Genomic DNA, 12,772 nt, shown 5'->3' on the forward strand with positions numbered 1-12,772 from the left:
TAAAGCATATTTAAATGGAATTTTTTCCACTCCTGTAGAAGTAATTCTCTATAATTTTCAAATGAAATTAAGTATTTAGATGTCTTCAAAATTATATCAAAAATAAAACCTGAAAATTACTTAATTGATAAGTATTCACTCCATTTGTTTTAACAACCTAAATTGGGTGAGGTATTCAATTATCTTGAAAGATTGCACAATAAATATCACTGACTTTGTGAGGCCTCACAACTAAAACAGCAGATCACATCAGTCCTGCTGTCATGAAGACCAAGGAGCTGCCAGTGGAACTTCAAGATGTTGTTAGGAGGACAAAAGCTGAAGAAGGTTATAAAAAGATTGGCAAACCTTTGAACCTTCCTAAGAGCACCGTGAAGTCCATCGTAAAAAAACGGAAAAAACATGGCACAAGCCAGATACTACTAAGATCAGGCCGTCCTACTAAATTGAGCAACCGGACAAGAAGGACAATTGCCAAAAAAGTGACCAAAAAGCCAGCTACAACACTGACAGAGTTGCAGAACTCTTTGGCTGAAATGCGAGAAACTATCCAGACATCAACAATCTCTTCAGCACTTCACAGATTTGGCCTCTTTGGGAGATTGGCTAGAAGCAAGCCACTTCTGAGAAAGGCCAACATTAAGTCACACCTGGAGTTTGCTAGAAGCCATGTGACAAAACCTGAAACCTTCTGAAAGAAAATGTTGTGGTCTGATGAGACTAAAGTTGAGCTCTTTGGCCTGAAAGCAAAGCGCTGTTTAACAAACCAAATACAGCCCAACACGCGGGTAACACCATCCCTACCGTCAAGCATGGTGGTGGCAGCATCATGTTCTGGGGTTGCTTTTCAGCAGGAGGAACTGGAAAGCTTGTTGCCATCAAGGGCAACATGGATGGAGCCAAATACAGGCAAATCCTTAAGGAGCACCTGTTTCAGTCAGCCAGAGATCTGTGTTTAGGGTGAAGATTTTCCAGCAGGACAATGACCCAAACCACACGGCAAAAACTATCAAGGAATGGAGTTGGAGCAAATTTGCATTGAAGGACTATGTACAAAGTATTGACTGGGGGGGGAAATTTTTGGATTAATAAATGTGTTGAATTTATTGTGTTATTGAAGGGAGAAAAAATATTTTGATGTCTTAAAATGGAGGTGTAACAGGAACAAAATGCAAAAAAATTCAAGGGGGTGAATACTTTCTGAAGGCACAGTATAACAGACAAGGTATACTCATACCTACGCAGATGCATACCTTCCCACTTAACCAGCTTTCCACTTAACCAGAAGATGCTCGAGTGGGCGCCCACATTTACACTATTACTGCCCAGCCCGCTAACAGGTGAGTTTGGTAAGTGAATGCAGAAAATGTGGCCACTAATAATTAAGGACCAGATGGATACACAATTTAAAATCCTTGGTGTCTAGAAATTATAGTTGCTGATCAATAAAATAGAGATTTACTTGATAATACAAATGGTACAAATTTAGATACTGAAAACTAGTCTTTCCAAGCAGTCTATATGATTTTTTGACAAGCCTGGAGGGGCCAAAGCTTTAGACATATATGTGACTGAAGCACATCAAGATGCACTTCTGTTATATCAGTAACCTTTTTTGAAATAATATGGAGCTTAGCCATGGGCAGTTTTCTGCTGGTAATCCACATTACTACAATCTACCTAGTTCACAGGCTGTAAAGATGAATGATAACAATAACTGACAAGTAGATCACACTGATTTGTTAAGCCCCATGGAAAACCACTTAAGTTCTCAATGTAGAGCTTAGAAAAGAGAGGTTATTTTAAATGTATCTCTAATTTTATACTTCTCTTAATCGTCTATAAAAACTACTTCTACTATGTAGTGAACTACAAAGAACTTGGATTTCCTTACATGAATTACCTCATACAAAATTGCTTTTACAAATCAAAACCTTTTTGCTTTACTTTCAAAGTCTTAAAAATACTGAATACCCTGATATTTCTTTCAGTCTTACAATGTTAAGAATACTGCAAGCAAAACATTCTGATATTAGCATACATATGCCAAGGCTTATATTTTTGTTTAGTGATACATTACAACAAAAGCCTTATGGAGGATTTTAAGTATATTTTTTATTTAATCCCTACAATGCAAAAGCAATATTCTACAGAGAATGGACCAAACTTGTGTTAGAAAACTGAAAAGCACAAGATCTCTATTATGAACTAGGAAATAAAGGCTTTTAAGAAACAAAAAGTCTCTGAGGTATGACAAAAGTCTTTCAAAAGCTTTCTGTCTTTTCTGAGATGTGGGGATGGAGGTAAGGTAAATTGCCAGATAGTCTACCCATTTGCAAATTTTGTATTTTCCCATTTCCCAGGATAGATTAATCTTTCATCTGCTTTGCTAGAGAAAATGCAGCAGTGTTTTGGGCAAAGCACTTGTGATCTACATAATCCTAGTCACCTCATTTTAGCTGTAAACTTCCATGTCCACTTGAGGGAGATGCTGTTCAGTGGTCACTGTCTCTTTAAGTACTTCAATTTATTCAGCTACTGTAAACGTCAGTGCTGCAGTTACAAAACAATACTGTAACCAGGAATGTTTGGAATTTGTAGAAAAAGGAGTTGTGTGGGTAGCATTTTAAGCAGTGCTCCCTATTCCTGGTGCTGGAGCTTACAGGTTTTCAAGGTCTATGTACCAGAAGAGCTGGGAGAAGCTGTTAAATTGATAAATAATGCCAGTAACTAGCTGCTAGTAATTAGTCTATCACCGAGTTGAAATGAAAACTTCGACATACACTAGCCTTCAGGACCAAGACTGAACAATTTGGATTTAAATAATTTACTTTGTAGATATTACTTTGCAAATATTTATTTTTACTTTGCAGATAGTTTTCAGGCCTTATTATTCCCACCATTCGTAACCAAAGCAGCTAAAACCTCACTGCTACAAACCCTTTAGGTACAAGTTATACAAAGAAAAATGTTATCAAAATAGCTTATACATCTGGACATGCACACAAACAAAAAGAGCTTTATAAGAGGCAATGCACTTTTTTGTTTCTTTTACTGTTGTGTTATTTGCTCTTAAATACAGTATGATACTGTTTGATTTTAAAGCTGCTACATTGTATATAATACACCTTTATAATCAAAATTTAAAATAAAATGATCTAATTCCTAATTAATTTTACTTAAATTAGCATTAAGATATAGTTTTAATGCATAAACCTGAAAAAACATTCCCTTCACAATGGCCTACTATCACAATTACTAACTTTTAAATATCCAGCTGAGTAATCTTGCTTTATGAAACAGCCCTACCTTTATTTTTAATATTATTTCTATATTTAACATACTGTGGTGTATAAAAATAAGACAAATATTAATATAGTATAAAAAGTGTATTAATTTTTAAAATTTTATTGTTGGACAAAGATTATTCTCCACAGTTGTGGGCACTGATCAGGATTCGAACCCAGGTGTTTTGTGTGACAGCGCACAATTCTTCCACACGCCACGTTAAGCATTCACTGTGCCACCTGGCAGTTTACAAAGTAGTGCAGTCCAGCACAGATTTTTTTTTTTTAAAGAAAGCTGTCGGGCAGTACAAAGCATTGTAATGCAGCATGCATCATGACTAAAGGTGCATGATGCGTCGCGCATTCTGAATGACTGAATCTGTATATGAACGATGTGTGAATGATATGAACGATATGTGGTTAATGTCCGATTCAAGACAATATTTTTTTAATTTATCAAACACTTTAAATATAATCAAATGCCTTTTATTAAAAAAAGATGTTTTATGTAATAACATTATTTCATATTTTTTCTTTGACATGAAATGGGCTTTTTCAAACAGCTGAAGGAGTTGTCAGTTGTTTTTTTTTAATTACAGGATTATAGGACAAATACTCACGTCTTCAATGTTCCAGATGTCATCAGCTCCGTCACCAGCACAATGCATTTTTTCCCCTTTGATGGTGACTCCCATGAATCATAGAAACGAACAATGTTGGGATGCTGGAGCCCCTTCAACATCCCTGCTTCCTCCTTGAAGCGCTGTCGCTCCGATTTGGACAGTTTGCGATCCTTGACAAAATAATAGAAAAGACACATTAATGTCTAGCATTCTTTATTACTGAGTGTCCCTCTTTTTTAATTATGTTGCTGAAATTGGGTCAGGACTTATTTTGGAATTTGAGTGCAATGGCAGAAAAGCTAAAAAAACATGTCAAAATGAAAACAGTTGTACACATCATCCTAAATGAATTATATAAGTCAATATTATATGATTCAATATTTGGTAGAGGTACCTTTGGCAGAAATTACAGCCATGATTCTTCTTGGACAAGTCTCTACAATCTTTGCACATCTGGACACAGCAATTTTTGCCCAGTCTTCTTAGTAAAACTGCTCTTGCTTCCTCAAGTGGGATGTGGTGCATAGCAATTATCAGCTGACACAGATTCTAGATTGCACTGAAAGCTGGGATCTGACTGGCCCACAACGTTAAAATATTGATTTTGTTTTTAATCCATTCCAGTGAATATGATTGGGAAAAAAACAAGGAAATACAACTACTTCACATACATGTTTCAGAGTGAGTGGAAGGCCTGTAGATGTTAAATTACAGCATTTTAGGCACTGAAGCAAGATAAACTCACTGACTGACTGAAATATTGGCATCACCTTTCAGAGACTAAAGCTACTCCATTAGTGACCAAGAAACTAGATGTGAGACATCCAGGATAATGTTGAAAAAATCTGAGGAATTCCTCAAATCAGTTCCCAACTTTATATCAGTGCTCAAAAGGAATTTCATGACAGTGCTTTGTATACAACAAATGGTAGAATCTAGTACATATGAAATCTTTTATATGAATTTTTAAAAATCTCAACCCCATCAGCAAATCATTAAGATTTACTGTAGCCAGAGATCTACATTTTTTAATCTCAGTTCCAAAAAACATAAAGACAATGATTCTATACGCAGTCAAATTTATTTTATATTAGCGCATTTATATTAAATAAATGAATTTACTATTATTTTATTAAATAATGTATATTAAAATAAAACCTCATATACTTATGTTTATTATTACATAAATAAGTTACTTGCCCTAATTAACCGTAAGTGACTGATGCATAAATTTAGATCATCTTTAACATACTACAAAAAGGTAATGAGCTATCAATGGGCTCAAATTTCGCAGAGAGGACTTCGAGTTGAGCGATCTCTTTAATGGCGGCACATTAATTAAGCTCCCATTTTAGTCAACGAAAGCCACCATTTCAACTGATATCAAACTGTTTGTTTTTACAAAATATCTCAAATGAAATAAGTCTAAGACTTTGTTGTGTAATAATAATAATAATAATAATAATAATTGCTTACACTTATATAGCACTTTTCTGGACACTCCACTCAAAGCGCTTTACAGGTAATGGGGACTCCCCTCCACCATCACCAATGTGCAGCATCCACCTGGATGATGCGACGGCAGCCATAGTGCGCCAGAACGCTCACCACACATCAGCTATCAGTGGGGAGGAGAGCACAGTAATGAAGCCAATTCATAGAGGGGGATTATTAGGAGGCCGTGATTGGTAAGGGCCAATGGGGAAATTTGGCCAGGACGCCAGGGTTACACCCCTACTCTTTTCGAGAAACGCCCTGGGATTTTTAATGACCACAGAGAGTCAGGACCTCGGTTTTACGTCTCATCCGAAGGACGGCACTTGTTTTACAGTATAGTGTCCCCGTCACCATACAGGGGCATTAGGACCCACACAGACCGCAGGGTGAGCGCCCGCTGCTGGCCTCACTAACACCTCTTCCAGCAGCAACCTTAGTTTTTCCCAGGAGGTCTCCCATCCAGGTACTGACCAGGCTCACACCTGCTTAGCTTCAGTGGGTTGCCAGTTGTGAGATGCAGGGTGATATGGCTGCTGGCTAAAGGATGTAGTACAACAAGCAAATCCTTTAAGTTACCCAGAAAATCACATTGCCACTGGCTTTGTTCATGTGAATACCCAGACAACACTATATATAAATAGATCAATAGATGTCTTATACAGTAGCAGAATAGAAAAAATAACAGTGCAGGATAAAACAAGTGTTGGGAAAGGAGAGCAATGAGCTGAGCAAATACCAACTGTGGGACAGGACCCTTCAGCAGTGCCTTTGATTGGGAGAGGCAGGTCTGCCACACCTGTCTCTAACGTGCAAGGCTTATTCAATATGGCAGGGAAAGTTGCGCATATCAAAGCTTTAAATTAAGTAGGCATTTGAAACAAAAATAACTGCCAACTGTGCAGTGTCATTTTAAATCAGTATTAAACTCGTCTAGTATCTTGTGTTTACACCAGTAATTTTCCTTTAAGTCACTTTCTAAGAATATGGACAATACAATACAGCTATACAGCCATATCATCTGTGCACAGAATAATAAGGTGTCAGAAAACTGTGCTTCACATGATCAAAGCTTTCAATTAGGCCCAAGGCAGACATGTCTCCATGAACATCCACAGTGACAACTTTGATGTAGATGCCATTCTTTCAATTCTCTGTAGACTTGCATGAAAGGTGGACTGGTACATTAGGCAGTACCATTAAAAACACCCTCATATTCCAGAAGCTTGGTTTAACTCCTTCAAGCAGCAGATAATATAAAACTCGACAGCTGCTTAAAATTAGTTCAAATTATGTTGCAAGCTGCTTTTTCAAATAAAATTTTGATTTGAAACAATAATGGCATACATACAGTGGATATAAAGTCTACACACCATTATTGAAATTGCAGTTTTTTGTGATGTGAAGCCAGAAATCAAGATATATCATGTCAGACATTTTTCCATCTTTAAAGTGACCTTGCAACCAACAAAACTGAAGAGAAAAACAAATAGATAATTAGAGAAAATAATTTAAATGAAAAAACCTAGAACACCCTGGTTGCATAAGTATGCACACACTTTTATAATGGGGGCTGTAGTTGTGTTCAGAGTTAACCAATCACATTCAAAATCATGTTCAAAGGTAAGTAGCATACACCTGCCACCAATGAAAGTGATTCCGATTAACCCAAATTAAAAATAAGCTCTTCCTGTAAGACTTCCTTGAAACTTGCGTGGTTGCATCCTACTGGGATAGCCATGGTCCGCAAGGAGCTGACAAAACATCTACGGGATCTTATTGTTGAAAGGTACCAATCAGGAGAGGGGCATAAAAGAATATCAAAGGCATTGAATGTACCATGGAGCACTGTGAAGACTATCATCAATAAGTGGAGAAAATGTGGCACCACAGGGACATTTACAAGATCATGACGACCCTCCAAAGTTGATGACAGGACAAGGAGAAAACTTATCAGGGAGGCTACCAATAGGTCTACAGCAACATTAAAGGAGCTGCAGGAATTTCTGGCAGGTACTGGTCACTCCTTGCATGTGACAACAATCTCCCGTATTCTGCACACGTCATTTCTCACGAAAAAGAACATCCAAGCCCGTCTAAATTTTGCAAAAAAATACATCACAAAAACCTGCAAGGGTGTGTAGGCTTTTTATATCCACCGTAAAATTGGACTATTTTTTCACATTTTCATTTTTAAAAGGAAACAAGTTGAATATATGGCATACAACAGCTGAGCAGTGTGGTATTAATGAAAGTACTGTATGAAACATGGAATTTAAATAACAGTTCTCCAAGGGAAGCAATCTCAACTCAGTTATTCAGTTTAACCACACAATGATACAGCCCAGCTGTGAAAGTATACATTGTTTCATAATTAAAAAAAAAACAGAGACAAAATCTCACATAGAAACAAAAACCACAACAAAAATAGGTCAATATACTATACACTGACCACTATACAACAAGATAGAATTTTAAAAAAGAGAGCATTTCTTCTCAGTTTCTGAAAACCATTACAAAATAATTTCGAAATGCCCTGATAAAAGGGCACAACTAAATATTGTCTTATGAGATGCATTATTTACTTAATAAATATTGCATTATTTACTTTCCTAGAACTGTTGGTATGGTATGGTATCTGCATGATCTACAGCGTGGTTCCCAATCTTAGATTAGATTAGAGATTAGAGGTCCTAGAGATCCACACACCTAGTTTTTATTCCATCCCACCTTAATTAGATAAGTGAAGCCTTACTTGATCTAAGAAGTTGTTTCAATTTAATATCTGCATTTTGTTTCTAGTCACAAGTTTGGAATTTTATTTAATTTACAAAATATAAGTTAAAGCTCCAACATGTTTAAGAGATGAGAACAAACAGTTCCAATTAATCTCATTATTATTAAGTCCATCAAGGGTTTGATTCTGTAACTGAAGGCTCGGCTGGACGGTACTGTATATGTGAGGGGTGGATTGGGGACCAACTGCTCTGCTTTTGAACGAGTCAAAACTACAGTGGTTTGAAAAAGTGTTTGCCCCCTTCCTGATTTTTTGGTAGACAGCAGAATTCATGGTTCCATTTACCAAAGCAAGTCTTCCAGGTCCTGAAGCAGCAAAACAGCCCCAGACCATCACACTACCACCACCATATTTTACTGTTGGTATGATGTTCCTTTTCTGAAATGCTGTGTTACTTTTATGTCAGATGTAATGGGACACACACCTTCCAAAAAGTTCAACTTTTGTCTCGTCAGTCCACAGAGTATTTTCCCAAAAGTCTTGGGAATCATCAAGATGTTTTCTGGCAAAACTGAGACGAGCCTTTATGTTCTTTTTGCTCAGCAGTGGTTTTCGTCTTGGAACTCTGCCATGCAGGCCATTTTTGCCCAGTCTCTTTCTTATGGTGGAGTCATGAACACTGACATTAACTGAGGCAAGTGAAGCCTGCAGTTCTTTGGATGTTGTTGTGGGGTTTTTTCTGACCTCTTGGATGAGTCGTCGCTGCGCTCTTGGGGTAATTTTGGTCGGCCGGCCACTCCTGGGAGGGTTCACCACTGTTCCATGTTTTCGCCATTTGTGGATAATGGCTCTCACTGTGGTTCGCTGGAGTCCCAAAGCTTTAGAAATGGCTTAATAACCTTTTCCAGACTGATAAATCTCAATTACTCTGTTTCTCATTTGTTCCTGAATTTCTTTGGATCGCAGCATGATGTCTAGCTTTTGAGGATCTTTTGGTCTACTTCACTTTGTCAGGCAGGTCCTCTTTAAGTGATTTCTTGATTGAGAACAGGTGTGGCAGTAATCAGGCCTGGGTGTGGCTAGAGAAATTGAACTCAGCTTTCCAAAGATGTGATAAACCACAGTTGATTTATGTTTTAACAGGGGGGGCAATCACTTTTTCACACAGGGCCATGTAGGTTTGGATTTTTTTTTCCCTTAATAATAAAAACCTTCATTTAAAAACTGCATTTTGTGTTTACTTGTGTTATCTTTGTCTAATATTTCAATTTGTTTGATGATCTGAAACATTTCAGTGTGACAAACATGCAAAAAAAAAAAGAAATCAGGAAGGGGACAAACACTTTTTCACACCACTGTATAACTGTTTTTTATTTTCTCAAACCTTAGGGAAAACGTTTATACCCTAGCAGTTTGTTTGTATGCTGTTATTTTTTTATCAACCCTACTGTAACTTTTACAACTAATCATTAATCTTTCAAAATGCTTGTCACCTTCCCCTTCCTTGGATTTTATGATAAAACAATCCTATCTAGTTTGTCATGGTATAGTGTGGTATAGTTCTTCATTCATTCAATGTCCAATTTTCATATAATAACATGTTATGTACAAGGTTTGAAGTCTGACAAAACACACAAGGTGTTTAGAATTTTTACACCAAAAATATATATATTGATTGTATTAAATCAAGACATCTATTACTTAACTACAGCTTTTTGTTAATTCTATGGGTGGGAACAGGGGTAATAATTCTGGATGGTTTATTCTTTACACACCATTAATTACACAAATTGTTTCTGTTATGGTCCACCTATGTTCCCGTTTATTTCGAATCACAATTCGTTACTCACATTTTATTGTAGGTGGAGATTTTAACCTCATCCAATACACGGTCGGTCTTTGGGAGCTAAGTTGCCACCTTCTTCACTCGCCTTAAGCTCATTTTTAGTAGATTTAAATTTAGTGGATTTGTGGCATTGCACATGAAACCACTCTACTTCAGCATGAATGAAACATCAGGCTTTATTCATACTTTCACCATAAACAAAAGCAATAAAACAAAGCACAATTCTGTTTAAGCTATAGCTAAAACTTCTTTAGATTCCTCATTTATTATTACAGCCAAAATCAAAAGTCTCCTGCAAAATCACTTTCCAAAACCTCACATATATAGTCCACGGGCTTGCTTCTTTCTCTACACCCTTATGCATCCCCTGTAATTGCATAAAAAAAGCCTTAGCTCAGATGTCAGGTGACTGAGGACGGGAAGTCATTCCCCTTTGCCTTCTAGGGGATGTGGTTTCAGATAAGAACTATAATCTTGTCTGAACCTACCATTCTCTTGCATTATTCATAAAGGTACAAATTTAATTTTTTTTCTGCCACCTCCATGCTTGATACTTCAATACCTGAAGCAAAGGTAAGGAAATGCAACAGTAATACAAAGTTCTATGAATGCTTTTAATCAAAATGCCAATTATCTAGAACAAAGTTATATTGTCAATCATAAGTGCGTGCCCTTATGCCAGCTTCATTCACCACTTTTTGATGTAGTTTGCTTTCTAGTTTTAAAAGGTTGCTGACCATGAAGCATTAGCAAAGGTATGGTAAATATGGTCAGCAAATTATTTCATTTATTATTAAAACATGTTATCTCACAATGACAGTCAAATCCATTGATCCACTTTCTAGCCGATTCTCCCAATTCAGGGTCGCGGGAGAGCTGCAGCCGGGCAGTAAGCAACGGGCCGAAGGCAGAGTCCACCGTGGAGAGGACACCAGTCCATTGCAGGGCAAACACATGAACACACTCACACCTATGGCCTGTTTCCCCAGAAACCAATTATCTGTCCAGTAATTATGTTTTTGGACTGCGGGAGGAAAGCGGAGCACCCTCAAGAAACCCACACTAACACAGGAAGAAAATACAAACGCCCCGCACCCCAGGTTACGAACTGAACCTAGAGCCCCAGTGCTGCAAGGCAACAATGCTAACCACTGTGTCGCCATGCTACTCTGAAGTGAAATCCCTATGATGTCTCAGATTCTCTTCATAGCAATAGCAAAAATGGTAAGATTGAGGAACAAGTAATGATGAAATTCCATGATGAAAAGAGAAGAAAGAAAACAACATTTTCGCTGTGGAGCCTTATTCGGAAACGTTGTTTTCTTTCTTCTCTTTTCAGCATGGAATAAACCTATAAGTTGTTCCTTTGCAGCCTACGCATGCTGATGCAGCTACTCACCTGAACTATGGTAAGATTAACTTGTTCTATTCTGTTGCACCACTCAGAAGTGAAAATACTGAGAAGAAATACAGGTTTTCCTCAAATAAGGGGTTTCCCTAACATGTCAACACTTAAAAAATAAGAAATTCTGCCTAATAACACCTCATGGAATTTCACAGGAAGAAATACATTGATAGTAAGTGTTTTTTTTTCTTTTGATATATTAAAAAGGTAGTTTCACAAAAGTCTAAAATTCCAACATGCAAAATATACCTAATATTTAAAAAACAGGTTGAATATTACATAATAAGAAGGACCAAAGCAATTAAACAATGACTGGCAATAAATCTTAAAACACATACAATGCAAAAATGGAAAGTCTTCAAAAATACTATCTTGCTTCTTTAGTGTTTTTGATATTTTTAGCGTTTCTGATATATTGAATATTGTGTCGAAATGCACAATTCTCCATGTAACATGGTCAAAGTTAAGCACCGCAAGAGATCATACCCTTTTTATTAGTAGTCCACAGATCTGGAAATGTCTTCCAAGGTCAAAAACTCTTAGCCGTTTTTAAATGACTTTTTCATTTTAAATCAAGTATTCTAAAGTAAAATATCTTTTAGTAAGGTTTACATTTTTTTACTTTAAATGCCTTTATATTCTAATAACACATTGGGATGTTTGTAAGGAAAGATCATCAAATGATAATTACTAAACAGGTTTAAGGTAAAGCACAATTTCAAGCAGGTTTATATCTAAAGTACAATTTCCAAAAGCATTTTAGAAGCACAGCAAAAATGGTAAAATTAACTTGTTCTACTCTGTTGCACCACTCAGAAATTGAAATAGAACTTTTTTAACTCTTTTCACTTCAAAACGTTTTATGATAGAAAGGAATCTTAGATTTCTCTTACTAACTCACTTCACTAACTGAATGCTCTTTCAGCTAACCTATAAAATCTGAATAGCAGACTTGTTCTTTAAAAATAATTCCTGAGAATAAAAATAAAACAAGCATACTACATATTACTCAAATTGGCCACGAGACCCATTGTGCTGTTTTGTCACCTGACCTTTTTTTAAAAAGCATTAGATTCAAATCAATTCATGAAGACCAAATATTTTTTTGAAGAATGTTAATAGTTGGGGGGAAAAGCCTACATTCCATAAAGCTAACACGGAATTCAAAACTTCTTTGTTAGGGAATATTGTGGAATACTATCAGTGTCTTCCTTAAAGTGACTTTTTTCAGGACCACAATCATCACATCAGTTTTCTGTGTGATGGTTTGTTGCTTATCTGAACACACAGGACAACGTCAGGACCTACAGTGCTTGGTTACATTTTCTTAAATGAAGAAAAGCTGCTTTCTTTTTACTTAGGTTTAATATGCTTACAAGT

General features: G+C 36.6%; 1 protein-coding gene across 2 annotated transcripts in view; it reads right to left on the reverse strand.

Annotated features, from left to right (window-relative positions):
* The window catches only part of wnk1b (WNK lysine deficient protein kinase 1b), a 153,593-nt gene that overhangs the window by 110,040 nt on the left and 30,781 nt on the right, over positions 1-12,772 (reverse strand). For both annotated transcript variants that reach the window (XM_088922937.1, XM_088922938.1), the window contains exon 3: positions 3,908-4,080. In XM_088922937.1, coding sequence (XP_088779063.1) covers positions 3,908-4,080 — 173 coding nt within the window. The remainder of the gene's footprint in view (positions 1-3,907; positions 4,081-12,772) is intronic.

This window comes from Atractosteus spatula, chromosome 8 (assembly GCF_055471065.1).
Source record: "Atractosteus spatula isolate fAtrSpa1 chromosome 8, fAtrSpa1.hap1, whole genome shotgun sequence".
NCBI lineage: Eukaryota > Metazoa > Chordata > Actinopteri > Semionotiformes > Lepisosteidae > Atractosteus > Atractosteus spatula.